The 21,131-nt window shown below is 41.7% G+C and overlaps 1 protein-coding gene across 1 annotated transcript in view; it reads left to right on the top strand.

The window, feature by feature from the left end:
• Positions 1–21,131, top strand: part of ARHGAP44 (Rho GTPase activating protein 44) — a 114,009-nt gene that overhangs the window by 24,631 nt on the left and 68,247 nt on the right. Inside the window, exons 5-7 of the mRNA XM_023730984.1 lie at positions 1,288–1,399; positions 7,909–7,985; positions 17,397–17,514. Of these exons, the coding sequence (XP_023586752.1) occupies positions 1,288–1,399; positions 7,909–7,985; positions 17,397–17,514 (307 nt within the window). The remainder of the gene's footprint in view (positions 1–1,287; positions 1,400–7,908; positions 7,986–17,396; positions 17,515–21,131) is intronic.

The raw sequence follows: 21,131 nt of genomic DNA, 5'->3' as shown, positions 1-21,131 counted from the left end.
ACCAGGGGTAGGATGGAGGGGGCAAGGGAAAGTTCTTGCTTGAGGGGCATTGAGTTTTATGTTAATGGTGGTGGAATACTTTGGAAAAGGATAGCGATAATGGCTGCACAACATGAAGAATGTAATCAATGTCATTGTATTATAAATGTAGAAATTGTGGTATTGGCTTGTATATTTTCACCACACACACACATACACACAAACTTGTTGATTATAGAAGAGCTTAATAAATAGTGGTGTATTCATAGAATGTAATTTCATATAGAAAAATGAAATAATTCTGCATGTATCAAGATGGATAAGCTCAAAACATATGAATTAAAAGAGCAAGTAGTAGAAGGGTATGTTCAATGTTAAACCATTGCTGTAAACTTTTTTTTATGAGGCAAAGCAGCAGTATTATATATTACGTGTGAACATACGCATATGTAGTAAAAGTGCAAAAATATTGGACAGGAAAAGTACATACTAACTTCAGAATAATAACTAATTATTCTGGAAGAGACTAGTTCAAGAATATGAAACTCATTCACATCAAAGATGGTTCAGTGTCTTGAGAGAAAGATTAGAAAAGTGACAGAGACTTTTCTGATCTCATTGCTTAACCTTTTAGTGATTTGTAAAACGTTTTTACATGAGTTTCATTTAACATGATATTGTGAAAAGCCAGGACTAGCTGTATACCTTTTAAGGGGAGATTAAGACCTTTGAATATTGTATCCCATCATCTAGGAACATGGCATAACTTTCTACTCATTCAGGTTTTCTGTTATTCACTCATTATTAATTTTGGAATGGTTTTTCCATTGGATAATTGTCTACCCACCCAGCACTATGTAAGTTTTGATGGCTTAGATAAAAGGGTTTTCTTTCTACTAGAACCTACTAAAACTGAGTTTTTGGTATGTGTTTGAGGCTAGTCTGTTAGTGGATCTGTTTTAGCTAGTTCCTTCAGTGTTCTCAGGAGAGATAGAAGCGTCTGGCTCCTTTGAGGCCTGTGGATTAGGTGTACGTGAGTCTGCTTCTTCTCCCCGCGTTTCTCTTCTGTTTTCCCACACGGGCCCTTTTACTCCAGGCATACAGTAGGCACTCAGCATCATATGAAAAATCAGTAATCTCAGAGATGAAAACAGGTGGAGCAAGGTGGTCAGTGGAATGTCCTGGAAATCAACCACCATATTAGTACTGCCTCAGGAAAGTACACTGAGCCAGGAGGTGACAGGAGTATGAAGCAGGTGGAATTCTAGGATATTTAGTATAGTTTTTTTTTTTTTCCTTCTATTGCAGGAAGATGCTAAAACTCTGTGGAGAGACGGAGGACAAGCTGGCTCAAGAGCTGATACATTTTGAACTGCAAGTAGAGAGAGATGTGATCGAGCCCCTGTTTTTGCTGGCTGAGGTATGAGCAGGAATAAAAATCGGCATCAGTGAGCATGAGAGTTAGTTACTTGACTTGCAGCTCCATTACTGGTTCTAGCCCTCATGCTACTCCCTGATGCTGTTCATCAGCAATTAATACTGATGTGTTCACATTTTCAAATACATTTATTTTAAAGAGGAATTTTATGTCACTACTGTAAATTGAGAAGCAGTGTCCTTTGCTACAAATGTCAGATAAGCATAAAGGTAAACAGGATGAAAGCAAAGCCAGTGTCATAAGATTTTGAATCCTGTTGTCTGTGGAAGGCTGTGACCCTGAAGCTTGTCTCCTTTATTAAGAAGGAAGAGGAGGAGGAGTTGGAGAGGTGTTAAAGTCATTCTGGCCCAGACCCGAGGCTGTCTCCTTAGTGTACTTGGAGGAGTAGAGGACGGATTGATGAGGGGGTATTGACTTGGTGTTACTGTACCTGTACCACCTAAAATTGCCTCCCATAACCCCATCGTTCGAGTCCCACATTTTAGGAGTCACATACAATGAGTGGAGAATCATCTCACCACCTGGTCAAGATTCCAAAACGTGGTAGCCCTTTCAGCTGCCAGCCATCCCCTTCTCCCACACATACTCTTCTTCTCTATTGACATTGCAGAGATTTGATTTATAAAAGTGGGTTAGGGTCTTGACTGTCATCACCAGCCAAGCCCTCCACCAGTTTCCAGTCTTCTGAAATGAAAAGGTCCCCAGTCTCCTGCATCCAGTAGATTCTGTAAGGCCACTTAAGGTTTATGCTTATAAAGCCCCATTCTTTTTGGACTTTAAAGGACACAAAATAGAATTTTTTTTTTAAATAAAATAAGCCTTAATGTCTATGTGCCAATTTTGCGAGCCTTAACGAAGTGAAATTTTATGAAGTGAAGAAGGAAATGTTTGGGGGGTCTGTGTGCCCTACACCCTGGCTCTCCCTTCCAGTTACCTTGTATTGGTCATGTCAAATCTAACCAGCACTTCCCAGTAGAACGTCGATGATGGTAGTGTCCTTTATCTGCGCAGTTGGGTAGCCAATAGCCACATGTGTGTATCGAGCAATTAAAGTGTACTTGGTGTGACCGAGGAACTAAATTTTTAAATTAAATTTTATTTAATTTTCATCACTTTGGATTTAAAGTTACATAGCCACACGTGACTAGAGGCTACCATATTAGAGAGTATTGACCTGTACCATCTCTGGTTTCTTCTCTGCACTGCTCCAGCAATTCCACATCCACTGGTGCTGTTTGTGGGACAGATGTATAGATAAATATTTACACGTGCCTAAAAATATTCAAGTCCCTGGGTGGTGCACATGATTAATGTGCTCAGTTGCTAACCGAAAGGTTAGAGGTTCGAGTTCACCCAGAGGCACCTTGGAAGAAAGGCCAGGCCATATGCTTCTGAAAACTCAGTCATTGAAAACCTTATGGAGCACAGTTCTGCTCAGACACACATGAACTGTCATGAGTCAGAGTCAATTTGACGGCAACTGGTAACTGGTAAGAAGTATTCAAAGGGTTGGTTGTTGTTAGGTGCCGACGAGTTGGTTCCAACTCATAGTGACCCTATGTAGAATAGAACGAAACACTGCTTGGTCATGCGCCATCCTCACAATCATACTGTGTTTGAGCCCATTGTTGCAGCCACTGTGTCAATCCATCTCGTTGAGGGTCTTCCTCTTTTTCGCCGGCCCTCTACCAAGCATGATATCCTTCTCTAGGGACTAGTCCCTCCTGATAACATGTCCAAAGTATGTGAGACAAAGTCTCGGCCATCCTTGCCTCTAAGGAGCATTCTGGTTGTACTTCCTCCAAGACAGATTTGTTTGTTCTTCTGGCAGTCCATAGTATGTTCAGTATTATTTGCCAAAACCATAATTCAAAAGCATCGATTCTGCTTTGGTCTTCCTTATTCATTGTCCAGTTTTCACATGCATATGAGGCAATTGAAAATATCATGGCTTGGGTCAGGCTCCCTTTAGTCCACAAAGTGACATCTTTGCTTTTCAACATTTCTTTAAAGGTCTTTTGCGGCAAATTTGCCCACTGCAGTATATTGACTGATTTCTTGACTGCTGCTTCCATGGGGGTTAATTGTGGATCCAAGTGAAATGAAATCCTTGAAAACATCAATCTTTTCTCCATTTATCATGATGTTGCTTATTGGTACAGTTGTGAGAATTTTTGTTTTCTTTATGCTGAGGTGTAATCCACACTGAAGGCTGTAGTCTTTGATCTTGATCAGTAAGTGCTTCAAGTCCTCTTCACTTTCAGCAAGCAAGGTTATGTCATCTGCATGTAACTGGTAGTTGAGGAGTCTTCCTCCAATCCTGATGCCCCATTCTTCATATAGTTCAGTTTTTCGGATTACTTACTCAGCATACAGATTGAATAAATATGGTGAAAAGATAAAACCCTGACGCACACCTTTCCTGATTTTAAACCACACAGTATCCCCCTGTTCTGTTCAAACCACTGCCTGCTGGTCTATGTACAGGTTCTGCATGAGCACAATTAAGTGTTCTGGAATTCCTATTCTTTGTAGTGTTATCCATAATTTGTTATGATCCACACAGTCAAATGCTTTGCATAGTCAATAAAACACAAGTAAACATCTTTCTGGTATTCTCTGCTTTTAACCAAGGTCCATCTGATGTCAGCATTGATATCCCTCATTCCACGTCCTCTTATGAATCTGGCTTGAATTTATGGCAGTTCCCTGTCGATATACAGCTGCAGCCATTTTTGAATTCTCTTCAGTAAAATTTTACTTGTGTGTGGTGTGAGTGATATTGTTCGATAATTTCCATATTCTGTTGGATCACCTTTCTTTGGAATGGGCATGTATATGGATCTCTTCAGTCAGTTGGCCAGGTTGCTATCTTCTAAATTTCTTGGCATACACTGGTGAAGGCTTCCAGTGTTGCATCTGTTTGTTAAAATATCTCAGTTGGTATTCCATCAATCGCTGGAGCTTGTTTTTTGCCAAATCTTCACTGCAGCTTAGACTTCTTCCTTCAGTACCATTGGTTTTTGATCATATGCTACCTCCTGAAATGGTTGAACATTGACCAGTTCTTCTTGGTACAGTGACTCTTTGTATTCCTTCCATCTTCTTCTGATGCTTTCTGCGTTGTTTAATATTTTGCTCATAGAATCCTTCAGTATTGCTACTGTAGGCTTGAATTTTTTTCTTCAGTTCTTTCAGTTTGAGAAATTCTGAGCATGTTCTTCCCTTTTGGTTCTCTTACACCAGGTCTTTGCACATGTCATTATAATACTTCACTTTGTCTTCTCAAGCTGCCTTTTGAAATCTTCTGTTCAGCTCTTTTACTTCATCATTTCTTCCTGTTGCTTTAGCTACTTTACGTACAAGAGCAAGTTTCAGTCTCTTCTGACATCCATTTTGGTCTTTTCTTTCTTTCCTGTCTTTTTAGTGACCTTTTTTTTTCTTCATGTCATCCCACAACTTGTCTGGTCTTCAGTCATTAGCATCCAATGTGTCTAATCCATTCTTGAGATGGTCTCAAAATTCAGGTGGGATATACTTCAGTGGACTTATTTTAATTTTCTTCAGCTTCAACTTGAACTTGCATACGAACAATTGATGGTTTATTTCACAGGTAGTCACTGGCCTTGTTCTAACTGATGATATTGAGCTTCTCCATCATATCATTCCACAGATGTAGTCGATTTTATTCCTATGTATTTATTCCATCTGGTGATGTCCATGTGTATAGTTGCCAATTATGTTGTTGAGAAGAGGTATTTCCAGTTAATAGGTTGTTGGTCTTACAGAATTCCATCATGTGATCTCTAATGTCATTTCTACCAGCAAGGCCATACTTTCCAACTGCTAATCCTTCTTTGTTTCCAACTTTTGCATTCCAAACTCTAGTAATTATCAACGCATCTTGGTTGCATGTTTGATCAATTTTAGACTGCAGAAGTTGGTAAAAATCTTCAGTTTCTTCATCTTTGGCATTAGTGGTCAATGTGTAAATCTGAATGAATGTTGTATTAACTGGTCTTCCTTGTAGACATTTGGATATTATGCTATCACTGTGTAAAGTGGCATGACGGAGGCATCTGACCTCCTATAAACTTCACAAGGGGGAAGGAGAATCAACTTCGACAGCCCAAGGCTGATTCCTATGAGGCTGAGGTCAGATATGCCTCCTCTCTCTGCCATCTTTACCATTTCTTACAAAAACCATCCATCCCATGGCACTCTCTACTTATTTGCCGAGTTTGGCAATTCATTGCAATGGCCACACAGGACTCACAGACATACTCACGATTATGGGGTTTATTAGGGAAGTAACAGGTTGCAGTTCAGACTCAGGAACACTGAGGGTACAGTTCTTCGATCAGAACAGCCTCTTCTCAGTCGTGGCCACGGGCATGCCTCTCTCTGGCCCATCAGCCTCTGCCCTGCTCCAGCAAGTGTTACAAAGCTCTTCTAGATCTGTGATAAGTGCCCTGAGGCACCTCACTCCACTAGTAAGCCTCAGCCCAAAGGCACTCAGCTTTCTCACTCCCTGGGCTGGGTTGTCTCTTGCTGGTCTCCTAGTTCTGCTGCTGCCATTTCTCTGCTGCTGCTTCTCACCATCTTTGGTGTTACATCTCTCTCTCTCCATCTCCTGGTTTCAGGAGCTTCTCAGCACAGGGATCTCGCGTCCAAAACTCGCACTCCACCCTTGGCTCCTCTTCTTGGTGGTGGTGAGATCCTCTCCTCCTGCCTGTGGGTTGGCTCATTTTAAGCCCAGCTGGATGGCAAAACTGACCAATCCCTTGTGGGCCACAATTAGCTTATTTGCATAGTCCCACCCAGTCACTTCGGTGGGAGTTATAAGACCATGGCAAGAAATGCCATATAAAAGCGATCCATCCCACTGCACACTGACAGCATTGTACTTCAGGATAGATCTTGAAATGTTCTTTTTGACAATGAATGTGACACCATTCCTCTTCAATTTGTCATTCCTGGCATAGTAGACTGTATGATTGTCCTATTCATGTTGGCCAGTACCAGTCCATTTCAGCTCACTAATGCCTAGGATATTGACCTTCAAGTGCTCTATTTCATTTTTGACCACCTCCAATTTTCCTGGATTCATACTTCATACATTACATGTTCTGATTACTAATGGATGTTTGCAGCTGTTTCTTCTCATTTTGAGTCATGCCACATCATCAAATGAAGGTCCCAAAAGTTTGACTCCATCCACATCATTAAGGTCCACTCTACTTTGAGGAGGCAGCTCTTCCCCATTGTATTTTGATTATCTTCCAATCTGAGGGGCTCATCTTCCGACACTGTCTCCAACAGTGTTCCGCTGCTATTCATAAGGTTTTCACTGGCCAGTTTTTTCAGAAGTAGCTTGCCAGGTCCTTCTTCCTCGTCTTTCTCAGTCTGGAAGCTCCACTGAAACCTGTCCACCATGGGTGACCCTGCTGGTATTTGAAGTACCAGTGGCATAGCTTCCAGCATCACAGCAACATGCACTCGCCTGTCATTCGGGGGGAGATCCTAGATATGATGCTTTGACATAGACCAGCTCTAGACTTCTCAGAGCCCATTACATTGCAGATCATCCCCTAGCCTAGAACATTCACGAGAGGCCCTCTACTCTTCATAAGGGTGGCCTGGGGGCTCTGGCCAAAGCCTGAGCAAACCCGAAGAGCAAGTCTGACCTGGGTGCTGAGACTCACTTGGCATGTTTGTACAAGAAACCCATGGGCCTCTCCAGCTTTGCCTTGAAGCTAGATGGTGACTGAGGGTGCCCAGCTGACCACTGCCCTTTCCTTTCTTCTTCATGACCATTGTGACACTCAGTACATTACTCATCCCTGGTCAGAAGAATGAATGGAAAGTACTGCAGAGAACACTGGATTTTCCTCACATTGTTTCCTTATATGAAAGCCCCAGCCTAAGATGACTCAGTAGTTCAATTTATGGCCAATTTCTCTTTTTAATTCTCACATCCTGCCCTACTTTTGCTGAGCCTAAAACCAAAATCCGGCACTGGAATGTTCACTGAAGTCATTTTTAGAAATAAAGATATAAATAAAGCATCTCCATACAACCAATATGGAGGAACTTCTCATAGCTGAGAAAAGCCACAACAGTGTTTATTCATGATCTACTTTAGACAAATTGTACTTTATTTATATCAAAATTCATCCTAATTTCATTCCTGCTTTCCTTTTGGAATTAGGGCTGGGGATCAGACCTGACGGCAGGTCCCCTTCATTCACTTCCCCTGTTGGCCTCTATGCTGCCCGCTCTGAGCTGGCCTGGGTTGATGGAGGGCCTGGCAGATGGTCAGCAAGGAGAGAGCAGAGGTTACTTGAGGAAAAGGAATCAAGAATTTAATCTGAAAATAAAGATTGGGAAACATCTAGCAAACATGTCGGGTGACTGTCATTCGTTCTTTAAGAATTGATCTTGATCTTCAGTTGGATGATATCTTTCACTCTTATCTCCCATAACCACAGGTAGAAATTCCAAATATTCAAAAACAGAGGAAACATTTAGCAAAGTTGGTGCTGGACATGGATTCCTCCCGGACCAGGTACAGTGGAGTTTTTTGCTGTTGTCTGTGTTTCTCTGATGGAATGGTAATCATAGTGTGTGTAGATATGTGTGTGTATGTTTTCCTTCAGCAAGTTTTTCTTGGGTGCCTACTACATGCTGGGCTGTGGAGATAGTAGTACTGAGGTAGAGATAGCAGGTCCTTGCTCTCATGCTGGTTGCAGGCTAGTTTGGGACACAGACAATAGGCAAGTGAACAGACAACAATTTCAGAAAGCCATGAGTCATACAAAGCAAATGCATTAAGGGAGACAGTGATGGGGAAAGAGGCAGCAGCGTTAGGAAGGGTAAACAGAGAAGGGTGTTTGGAGGAGGTGACACTTGATCCGAGACTGAGATGATGAGAAGGAGGCAGCTATGGAGACATCTGATGGAAGTAAAACTGTACCAGGCAGAGGGAAGAGCAAACCAAAGGCTTTGAAGTGGGAAGAAGTTTGGCGTATTCAGTGCCTAGAAAGAAGGTGAGACAGCTGGAGAATAAGGAACAAAGGGGAGAGTAGTAGGAGCTGAGATAAAAGAGGCAGGGCAGATGATATGCGTATTTATAATGAGGGAAGAGGGCAGAGAGTAGAATTCTCACTTTCCATGTGGATGCCAGGTTAGTTCCAGGCCAGTGCATCTCAGACACAGCCACCACCCATCTATCAGTGAAGACTTGCGTGTTGCTATGATGCTGAACAAGTTTCAGTAGAGCTTCCGGACTAAGACAGACTGGGAAGAAAGGCCTGGCAGTCTACTTCCAAAAATCAGCCAATGACAACCCTATGGATCGGAATGGTCTGATCCTGTTGTGCGTGGGTTCGCCATGAGCTGGGGCTGGTTCGAAGACACTAACAACAACAAAATGAGGGAAGAATTTTTCCTGTAGAGACTCATTCCCCTTTTCCTGAAGCTGACAGAAAGTGTAGATATAGCCTCTCTAAACCTAAGACCATTCTGAGAGAAGCTGAGCTCCTACAGTGCTGCTCTTCTCCTGCAGCTGTCTCCCAGAGTCCACCAGAAAGCTCTTATGATAGCAGAGGAGTGCCAGGAGCCCTGAGGGGCATTGACTACACCTGTCACGTATCATGACAGTTCGTACCTGCTTTCTTTTACAGTGGTGTATGCGTACCTGTGTGTGGACATGTGCAAGGTGAAAGAATGCAGGCTCATGAGTATTAACATCAAAGGAACTATGTGGGTTCTACCTTAGGTCTTCTGTAGGTCAGTTTTAATAATCTCCATATCTTGTTTTAATTTTCTTAAATAAAAACAAAAACCAGTACGATTGGGCAGAGAGATGTAGGATAAAGAGTTCTGCAGTGAGAGAAGATCAGGTACCAAGATCCAGGCCAGCTGCACTGTAACCTGGGTCAAGTCTTTTGTTGTCCCAGGCTGGCAGTTTCCTTACCTGAACAAAGGTAGTAACAACGTTTGTGGATTGACCTGAGGAAGTTGTGTTGAGTATCAGTTGTTTGTCACAGCCCTTGCAGAGTGCTTTTCAAAAAGAAACTGATGCTGTAACTACTTGTGAAACTCGAGTTCTGCCTCTGGATCAATCAAAAGTATAGGGCAGTTCTCCAGGACCAGAAATAAAACAGGTTAGATTAGCAGAGAATGAAGGATTCTTCAGGTGCTTCCCAAACCTTGGTCCACCTGAATGATTTTTGCCATCTGTGCTTACGTATTTTTTTTTTTAAAGAAAAAAACAACTGATTCACATTTTTAAAATAAATTTATTTTAGAAAGAAATTTTATATCACTACCATAACTTGAGAAGCAGTGTCCTTTGCTACAAATACCAGGTAAGCCTGAAGGTAAACAGGATGAAAGCAAAGCCAGTGTCATTAGATTTGGGGTCCTGTTGCCTATGGAAGGCTGTGATCCTGAAGCTTGTCTCCTTTATTGAAAAGGAAGAGGAGGAGGAGTTGGAGCAGTGTTAAAGTCTTTCTGGCCCAAACCCGAGGCTGTCTCCTTAGTGTACCTGAAGGAGTAGAGATGGGGTTATTGACTTGGTGTTACCATACCTGTACCACCTAAAATTGCCTCCCACGACCCTGTATTCAAGTACCATGTGTTGAGAGTCACGTAAGATGATTGGACAATGCTGATTGTCCCAATGTGATGATGGTGGACGCTATGTTCCTGGGTTTGTGGAGTGATTTCCTTCTCAGGGAACCTGGGTGTCTTAGCTCTGAGGTCTTTTCTTTGCTTCTATAAGGAAAACTCAAATTTTCAACCTAGAGCTTCCAAAAGAGGGCTGAATGCTGGCATCCAAGCATGTCATCACCATCTCCACTTATGGTTTTTGTCTAGTCTTTTTGTGAGGAGGAGAGTTACCCTGGTCACAGCCAGAGTCTGTCTAGTCTACTGCTATGTTTTTAATGGTGACACCAAGTGGTATGTGGTGTGAGTTCTGAATACTTAGAGATGTGTCATTTAGGAATATCCATGATTTAACAAACTTTTTCATATTTTCAGCCAATCATGTATTGTGTACTGGAATTTGGTAAGGAAATCACCTCCCTGTCTTAGTTATCTAGTACTGCTATAATAGAAATATCACAAGTGGATTTAACAAAGAGAAATATACTTTCTCACAGTTTAGGAGGCTAGAAGTCTGAATTCAGGGTGCCAGCTCTGGGGGAAGGCTTTGTCTCTCTGTTGGCTCTGAGGGAAAGTCCTTGTCATCAGTCTTCCCCTGGTCTAGCAGCTTTTCAGTGCAGGGACTCTGGGTCCAAAGGATGAGCTCTGCTCCTGGCTTTTCTTTTCCTGTTTGCTCACTTCTTTCTTTTATGTCTCAAAAGAGATTGACTCAAGGTCAACCTAATCCTATAGATTTAGTCCTGCCTCATTAATATAACTGCCTCTAATCCTACCTCATTAACACCATAGAGATTAGAATTTAGAACACGTAGGATAATCACATGAGATCACAAAATGGTGGACAGCCATACAGTACTGGGAATCATAGCCAAGCCAAGTTGACACACATTTTTTGGGGACAGAATTCAACACATAACACTCCCCTATCCAAATTTCTTTAATTACAAATGTCAACGGGACCTTTACAATCTTTGTTGTTTCAGATTGAAAAATCTATATAAATCTGACCCATCTCCTTTATCACATTGATGGTTTTCACTGTCCGCTTTCTGTGGCTATGAATTTGGACATTGAGGATTGCTTTGGAGAGGTCATTAGCAATACAGTTGTCTCAAACATTAGTTGACTTCCCTTCAAATCTGTACTTTAATAACCATGGTGTAAGATCTAACCCAAGGCCTCAAGTTATGGGTTCTCCATCAGTGTAGATCATAGGCTGCAGGATGAGTCACAAGAGGAAGCAACCCACCCCAGCTTCCTGCCATTTCCCTTAACACTTCACCCTTGGTCAGCATGAGGACTGCACCCCACGATACAGCAGTGGGAGTAAGACCAAATGCTCTGCCATTGAATAACAAGGATCTCCAGCTGCTCTTCTGACACAGTCCGGGGTTTCGCTACCCCTAGCTACCCCATGCTACACCTCCACTTAGCCAATTGCACATACTAGGTTCTATTCCTTGCAGCATCCTACTTCTGATTACCAAAGCTTCCTTTAGTCCTGTTCTGTCTTTCTTGAATTACACTACCCAGAAATAAACAGTATGTTCTAGGTGGGGACACACAATGCCTTTCAACAAAGGGAGGGACCTTTTTATATATTGTCAGCCCATTTTGATTGTTAGTACCAAAGGCAGTTACATAGACCTTAGTATTTTTAGAAAAGACTGAAGCTTAAAAGATAAATAGAAGATTATAGATGGGAAGAATGGAGTTAAGGATGATTTATACTGAATTAAAGATTGTGAATTGAGTGGAATGTGAATGATACACAAACATCTTTTCTGTGATAGGTTTGGTTTGGTAATTTCTTAGTCAGGGTTCTCCAAAGACACAGAAGCAGAGATGTCGTTGTTGTTAGGTGTTGTCGAGTCAGTTCTGACTCATAGTGACCCTGTGTACAACAGAAGGAAACACTGCCTGGTCCTTCACCATCCTCGTGATCCTTGTTATGTAGCCACTGTTGCAGTCACTGTGTCAATCCATCTCCTTGAGGGTCTTCCTCTTTTTCTCTGACCCTTTACTTTACCAAGCATGATAGCCTTCTCCGAGGACTGATCCCTTCTGATAACATGTCCAAAGTGTGTGAGACGAAGTCTCGTCATTGCTTCTTAGGAGCATTCTGGCTGTACTTCTTCTAAGACAGATTTGTTCATTCTTCTGGCAGTCCATGGTATATTCATTATTCTCTGCCAACACCATAATTCAAAGGCATCAATTCTTCGCAGTCTTCCTTATTCATTGTCCAGCTTTCACATACATATGAGGCGATTGAAAACACCATGGCTTGGGTCAGGTGCACCTTAGTCCTTAAGGTGACATCTTTGCCTTTTAACACTTTAAAGAGGTCTTTTGCAGCACATTTGCCCAATGCAGTGCATCTTTTGATTTCTTGACTCCTGCTTCCATGGGTGTTGATTCTGAATCCAAGTAAAATGAAATCCTTGACAACTTCAGTTTTTTCTCTGTTTATCATGATGTGTTGCTTATTGGGCCAGTTGTGAGGATTTTTGTTTTCTTTATGTTAAGGTATCCATACTGAACGCTGTAGTCTATGATCTTCATCAGTAAGTGCTTTAAGTCCTCTTTACTTTCAGCAAGCAGATACATATATATATATGTAGAGAGAGAGAGAGAGATGATTGATTCATTTACTTGAAGGAATATGCTCACGCAGTCGTGGGGGGCAGGGCTTGCAAGTCCAGAATTTTTAGGCCAGGCACCAGTCTGGGTACTACCGCAGACTTGCATCCCAAGATCTGTAGGTCAGGCAGAAAGAACGCTGAGTGGAGAGAGAGAGAATTCTGTCAAAATGACTATTTATACTCTGGATGATGAATACCTAAGGAAACACCTTTTTCAACCGATTGGTTGATATTACATTACATTATGAAATGTTATGGAAGGTGATTACATTATATAACATCTGATCACATCACATCACATCACCTAGGCTAGTGTTCGGCCAAACCACTGGGAACCATAGCCTAGTCAAGTTGACACAAAATTAACTATCACAGTGGTAGTTAAAGAAGGAGCCCCATTACTTCTCAAAGTCAGCCTTTCTTTTTATTGGACATGCATCTCAAGGTCAACCCTTTTGGGTCCAGGGCACCATACGCCTCTGCTGAACTGCTACCTCTGAGCCCTACCCTACCTTCTTTGGAAGCATGTGAACTAATGTCAGTAAAACAAGGGAGTGTTTGGAAGACTATTGGGCAGCTCATGGAATTAGAGGAGAAGTGAATAACTAAGTGAGATTCTGGAGCCATGGCAGGTTTGAGTACCTCTGGGACTGGCAGCCAAGTCTTGTTTACCGTCAAGAGTCATTCTGTACCCCCACCTCTACTTCTGTCCACCTACAGACATCTTTTTCCTAAATCTGTTTTCTTCATGGTCACTGGAAACTCCTTGCGGCTTGTGTCTCCCCAGCATGAGCCCTCTTCCTCTTTCTCAGTGAAAAGGAGGGGCCTCCACTGGTCCAGACCTCGCGTATATTCCCACTTTCTTGACCTGCCAGTTGGCTGAGGTGATGAGGTTTGCACCCTGACAGGACTTACATCAGGGGCCCGCTCCTGAGCCAGTCATTGGGAGGATCAGGCAAAAAATGGCAGCTCCCATTTGGACCACATATTACAGCAGAAACTCCAGAAGAGTTTCCTATTGTTGCTGTCACAGAAACACCACAAGTTGGTGGCTTTGAAGAACAGAAATTCATTTTCTCACAGTTCTGGAGACTAGAAGTCCAAATCAGGGCCTTGGCTGTGTTGATTCCTTCCTTGTATGTAGTCCTAGACCTTCTGTGGTTCCTTGGCTTATAGACAGTCCTCACGTGGCCATCTGTCTTCCCTAGTGTTGCTTGTGTCTCTGTGTCCATTCTGCCCTTTTCTATAGTGCAGAAATGATTAGGTTTAGAATCCACTCTAACTGGGATGATCTCAACTGATTGATTATATTGCATTATGGAAGGTGACTGTATTGCATTACTTTAGATGTAAGGTAATCACATTGCATTATACTACATCCACAGGTATAGGGCTTAGGATTCCAACATATATTTTGGACAGACACAGTTCAGTCCATAAGAGAGAGGAATTCCGATGACAGAGGAAATGAGAAGACTGGGCAAATGGAACAATAAATGTCCCACTAAAGAAACTTTCCTATTTCTTCTAGACTTCATGGTACCCTGAACTGACGTTGCATTTGTCTTCTTTATCCTTCCCCAGGTAGCTGAAATTCCCTACCTTCATTTCTGGTCCTTTTCTCTCATCTACCCTTCATTGAGGCTTATGTCCTGCCTTTATCTCGCCCAGGTCAGATAGTCATAGACGTCTGAGAATGATGTTGTCACGTCAGTTTCTCTGAGTGGGAGGAAATAATCTTTCTGCCTCGTCAAATCGCAAAGCTCAAACACTCCTTGGACTATGTCCAGATCCCTGTTTCTTCTCCAGCAGATCAGTCCAACCTTTGAGTTTATATGTGGAATAATGGCTGAGATGACCACCATACCTTGAAATTCGTAATTAATGTCACTTTTCCCAACAAATAACTACCTATACATATTCTTCCAGGTTTCCCTTGATATTTTGTTATTCAGTTTCCATAAAGGGGCCATTTCTTGGAATCTTATTATTACTATTTTTATAATATCAAAATGAATTACTTATATATTTCAAATAAAATTCCCTCTAATGGGAGAGAAAAGTTGTAGGTTTTTAAAGTACCAGCATATTGACTAAAGAATGAGAAAAAAAGAGGTGAGACTAAGGGAAGAGGATGAGATAACTTGGGAAAATTTTTTTTTTATACTAAAAAATATTTTTTTTTAGTATGAATCCGTTGGGATTTTTTGTTTGTTTTTGTTTTGTAAATCTAATCCAGATGTACACACCAGTAGAGATCAGCTTTGTGTATGTGGTCAGTGCATTTTCTGTATACTTCCATCAGTGACTGGTTGTTTTCTTGCAGGTAGCACGGCCAGGTGGTGGCTGGACCTCGATCTCAGTCCACTCTGAAGGCTTATGTATTGTCTGGGATCTAAGTCACAGCCGTGGCATCTCATATTTTATTCATATAAAGAAAAAAATAACTTTAATTCTTGATTTATAATAGTTAAACATGGGCGGTATTAATTAAATATTTATGCAAGGCGGACCTTTATAAGAAAGAATTATCCTTACTAGTCCTTATCTGTGAACTTATTTCAACCTAGATTTTGAAATGTCATTGAGTAGAACGTGTCTTTAATTTCCCCTGAATTCTTAGCCTGGAATCAGGACGCATGTCCGTCTGTGAAGTGTGAAGCATCCTGATGTCCCAAAGCCTCTTTAAGTAATTTTCCCATGGGTGCATTTTTTAAGTGATAGTCATTTATTTCACTACTTTTTGCTAATGACAAAGAGCCCTTTACTTTCTCTTTTTTGTATTATGGAGCCCTGCACTTTGCTTGTTTTCCCGCACCTCGCAGAACAGAAAAGAAAAATGGAGTGGAGAAAACACAGTGATTAGATTCCCGACTCAGGAGGGCGACGCACCCTGCACCTCTGCGCTGGAGGTTGCAGGCTGATGGTCCCCGCCCAAGGCAGCAGTCGCTGGTTTGGTCCATGCAGGGTTGGCCTGCATGGTGTCTTCAAAGATGTGTGTTTAATTGGTTGCCCCGTTTCATCAGGGGAGTTCAAGTTTCTTCTGTCAGTTGAAATATCTGGTAACTCACAGCCACACTCCTGCCTGGGCATCATCAGCTGGAGCTGAGAGCAGCTCCCCCTTGGACAGGGTAGCACCCACCCTTCAGCACCCCCAGCCCTCCCTCCCTGCTGACTTCCTAAGACTGAAGCCAGGTCCGGCTGCTGTTGGTTATCACAACTACGCTGCTGTTTTTCTTGGAGTTGAGAAAATAGTTTTGTGTCTTATGTCTCTATCGAAAGTAGAAAATAAATAATCAGGTGGACTTATTTTAAGATAATGGCTCATTTGACTAATTTTTCTTGCCGCTGACCCCTGTAAGCCTTTAAGTTTATAAAGTTAAGGGAAGACCCCCACCGTGGATCCTTTCATCCCGTGTTGACTGCCTGGGCTGGAATCTTGTGTAATTGGAGCCTTCTTTCAGGGCCTCCTTTTGGTAATTTCCTGATAATGACATAGCAGCCAGAAATGTTTATACTCCCCATGAAAGTTCCCAGTGTGGCTTCCTTGGGAAGCCAGTATGCTCCTCCTCACAAAAATAAATGTTTAAGAAAATATCAATGAGATATCCAAATGTTGATATTAGTAAGTTGTTTTGTGCTTACCACTGTAGATTTTTACTTTCAGTTTTGTTTTTAATCTTATCTGCTTGTCTTTGCACTTGGCATATATCGTTTGCTTCAGCCAAGTAAGTGAATGTATCCAAACTCAAATGCCCACAGGATAGTCAGGGATCGTACCTAAATGGCATAAGCCCCAAACCAAATCACTTGCTGTTGAGTAGACTCTGACTTATGGGAATCCCACGAGTATCAGAGTAGAACTGTGCTCCGTAAGTTTTTCAGTGGCTGCTTTTTTCAGAAGTAGATCACCAGGCCTTTTTTCCAAGGTACCTCTGGGCGGACTTGAACCTTCAACTTTTTGGTTAGCAGCCAAGCACACTAACAGTTTATGCCACCCAGGGACTCCAAATGAATGACATAGGCTGTGCTTAGAAGAAAGTGATGGAGATTGTCATTTGGCCTTAGTTTGGGGAAGACAGTAGGAAAATATGGCAGCAAACTGGAGAATGCATATCCTGTCTGAAGGGTCTGCAGAGCCTCAGCTCCAGTCAGCAGTTGCTGCATGTCTCCCTTTCTCCTGGTCTAGTAGTAGAATTCTCACCTTCGTGTGGAGACCTGGATTTGATTCCCAGCCAGTGTACCCCATGTGCAGCCACCACCCGTCATTGGAGGCTTGTGTGTTGCTGTGAGGCTTAACAGCTTTCAGTGGAGCTTCCAGACTAAGACCAGGAAGAAAGGCCTGGTGATCTGCTTCACAAATCAGCCAGGGAAAACCCTTTGAATCACAGTGGTCCAGTCCACAGCTGATCATGGGGATGGAACAGGACTGGCAGCATTACGTCCTTGGGCGCAGGGTCGCCGTGAGTTGGGAGCCAGTTTGATGGCAGCAAACAACAGCACCCGCAGTACTTGGGACTTTTCTATTACCTCTCCTTTTAAGCCAGGATGCGTAGTTTCTGGGTAGTATTTGTAACCAGCTGTTTTCTTCATTATCCCACAATATCCCGAAGGCTCTACCTATCTCACATCTCTCCTTTTTCTCTCCTGTTTTCTGTCAGGTGGCAGCAGACTTCCAGGTCTTCAGGTCTGTCCAGCAGTTTACAGCCTGCGGGTGCCAAAGCTGATGCCCTCAGGGAAGAAATGGAGGAGGCTGCCAACAGAGTGGAGATTTGCAGGGTACCCGCTTTCTTTGCTCCTCTGCTAGGACAGACCAGGGATCCCTAAGGGATTCCCATTTTGTTCACTGGAGTTCTGTAAAACCCTGTTACTGAGCCTCTTGTTCAGCCCGATGCCCCCATGCTGGTCTGCTGGTGTCTCCAAAGGCCCAGCATGATCCCAAAGAGTTGAATTTTGATGGTGACCTAGACGAGTTGGTTTGTCATTGGTGTTTGTCATTGGTGTTTGTCATTGGTGTTTGTCATTGGTGTTCCTACATAGTAGGTGAAGAGGAAATGACCCTTGATTCTGCACGATGCTTTTGTAAGTCATCTGAGTTGCCAGTAGTAAATTCGAGACCACCCAGGATGGCTGCCAATTGAGACAAATAGGAGAGGCTTCACTCACTGTTGATATTAAATTGTTCATGTTCTTGTTTACCTTTCAATATTTCCTGAGTCACCTTATCAATCCTTCGCCTCCTGGAAGACACTGTTCTTTGAAGTTGAAATGCTAGCCAAGGAGATACTCATTATAGAAAAGGAAACTACCCATTTTTTAAGACAGGAGTACATCATTCTAAGAACTGGGATGTTGCATTCATGGAATGATACCCTTTGTCATACTCGTTCAGATGCTTCCTATCTCCTCTCCCCACAAACATTTTGTAGGACTTACTTAGCAGTACACCATTCATGATACTCTGTATATCTGCACTCTTAGGTACATTCCTATGACAGCTCGGGTTTCCTGAGAAACCAACTGTATGTAGATCCGAGAAACAAAAATACCATGTTTATGTAACTGTTTTGGGTACTTGTTGTCTTAATTACATACAAGGTTAGAGGGGAGTTCCTGGGTGTTATGAATGGTTAACATGCTCAGCTGCTAACCAAAAGATTAGTGGTTCTGCTACAACCAGAGACACCTCAGAAGAAAGGCCTGGTGATCTACTTCGGAAAAAAGTCAGCCATTGATAACCCTATGGAGCACAGTTCTACTCTGACACACATGGGGTCTCTCTGAGACTGAGTTGACTAAATCGCAGCTGGTTTAAGTACTTTGCATATGGAGTCTGTTCTTCGTGGCTCTCTTCGTCCTGGCCGTGTGCCCATTGGCTTGGTCTTTTACAGCCACCCTGTCCAGGTGGCTTTGACCTTAACATTCAGGTGACATGCAGAGTCAGATAGAATTTCTCTCTTGAATTAGAAACATTGGAAGATTTTTAAAGAATGCATTATCTCTCAACCTACAGTACTATGGAACCAAGCAAAGTAAGACCAATACTTCAGACCCAAGGTTCAGCGTGAGTAAAGCTGGTTGGTCCTTTGAACTCCTGTGTAAATGGCAAATATCTATCTGGTGCTGTGAAGTATAGCTCTTCTCTCCTGTAACTTAGTTCACTTTGTGTATTCCCTACCCATCGACCATGAACCTATATTCTTCAGTTAAGAAATTTTTTAAAATTTCTTTTTAAAAAGACAAGATGATGTTAAGAGAGGATGCTGAATTTGAATATTCCCCTACATCAGAATAAGCAGTTAATAGCTTTATACATTCCTGCAGAGCTTTATACCTTTGCTGTTGTCCGCTCTCTCTCCCTATATATATGTATGTATGTCTTTACGAATGTATATATGTATGTATGAATGTATGTATGTATGTATGAATGTATGTATGTATGAATGTATGTATGAATGTATGTATGAATGTATGTATGTATGAATGTATGTATGTATGAATGTATGTATGTATGAATGTATGTATGTATGTATGAACGTATATATGTATGTATGAATGTATATATGTATGTATGTATGAATGTATATATGTATGTATATGTATATATGTAGTCCTTCAGAGATTATAAAAGCTGTACATGTTTACCATAAATTAGTAAAAAATACAAAAATATATCAAGAGAAACATCCCCTCTGCCTAGCAACCCTTCTATTTCCAAAGAAGGTGACAACCACCTTCCTAACCAATATTTATTAAGACTTTATTGTGAACAGTGTACTTTCTTACATGCCAAGTGGCCACAAAAGTTATAAGCATAAGGAAGCTAGAGTCTGTTAATAAGGTGATAATATATCCCATAATAGGAATATACATACTCCATGATTTATTTAACTGTTTTCCTGTTGAAGGACATTCACGTTGGCGTGGGATTTTTGTTTGTTTGCCATCACCAGAAATGATATAATAAAGATGTTTATATGTGTATCTGCATACACAAGGAATTTTTTTCTGTAGGCTGGATTCCCAAAAGCCTATGTTTTTGGTCAAAGACTGTATCTTTTCCTTTAATCGGTACGGGCAGTTTACTTTTCTGAGAAGGAAGCTGCAGGTCACACCCCAGCAGCAGTCTGTGAAAGCGCACATTGTCCCTCATGTTCACCTGTCACGTGTGTTGTGGAAGTTTCCCATTTTTTGCCAGACTGCTGGGGAATAAAGCTATCTCTGTGTAATTTTAATTTTAATTGCCATGAATATTAATGGTGGTATCTCTTCTGTATTTATTAGATATTTGCAGTTCCAGTTTGGTGAATTGCCTGTTTGTGTAATTGACCCCATATTTCTATTTTTTAAAATATCTATTTGTGAACATACTCTGTATATTAGGCATATTAAACTTTTTTCTTTCTGTTGTGTTGCAGATGTTTTTCCCAGTCTGCCATTTGTCTTTTGACTTTATGTTGACATTTTCTGTTAACGACTTAATAGATTCCTTGTATGTATCTTCTTTACGTAAGTAAAGGTCCTAGGTGGCCCATTTGGTTCATTAGGAAGGAGACATCCTCCACCCCAAGGTTACAAACGTTTTCTCCTTTAATTTTCTTGTAGTACTTCCCCCTCTCCCATTTTATGCATTTTAACGCTTGAAATTTATTTTGTACATGATGTGAGGTAGAGCTCTATTTTTGTTTCCTTTCAGATGGATAGCCAATTATGCCATACAGTACCATTTATTAAATAAACCACCTCTCCCTGAAGTGAAATCCTACTATTTTTAAATTCTCAGATTTATTCCTGGACTCTCTGTGTTCCAATAATCTGTTTATTCCTGGGCCAGTATTGCACAATTTCTATTATAATGGTTGTACAGCAAATGCAATATTTAGTAAGGTAGCCACCACTCTTTTTCTTGGTTATCTTGGCTAGTCTGTGACATCTGTGAACTTTACAATCTTTATATCCAGTTAATAAAACCACACGCTCTGCTGTGGGTAGTCTTATTGTATGCTGAGCTGATCCTCTTGAGAGCAGTCATTGCTTTTGTTGTTAAAGTTCTCTTCTGACCTTCTTTTATTTGTACTTCATCAGTTGTCAGTTTTTCTAAATATCACCTTTGGGCTTTCTCCTTCTCCTTTCTGGGTTTCCTTAATGGATTGGTTTTCCTTGTGACTTCATGGATTGGTTTTTCCTCAGCAGTTAAGACAAGTCTTTAGGGCCCCCTAAATTGTGGCATACCAGAAATTGAACTCTTGTGGGCTGAAGGTGAACAAAGTGGCAATCTGATTCCTCTTTGTTGAGGCACAGAGAGGGCCAAGCAGAGCTTTCCCGATCTCTGGGACCAAGTGAGCTTTAGCCTACCAAGAAAACCGAGTTGTGGTGGGTTCCATGAGACAGAACCA

The sequence above is a fragment of the Trichechus manatus genome, unplaced genomic scaffold (genome assembly GCF_000243295.1).
Source record: "Trichechus manatus latirostris isolate Lorelei unplaced genomic scaffold, TriManLat1.0 scaffold00040, whole genome shotgun sequence".
Lineage (NCBI taxonomy): Eukaryota > Metazoa > Chordata > Mammalia > Sirenia > Trichechidae > Trichechus > Trichechus manatus.
Note: the sequence above shows the minus strand (reverse complement) of the source record. Positions and strands in the feature narration are given on the sequence as shown.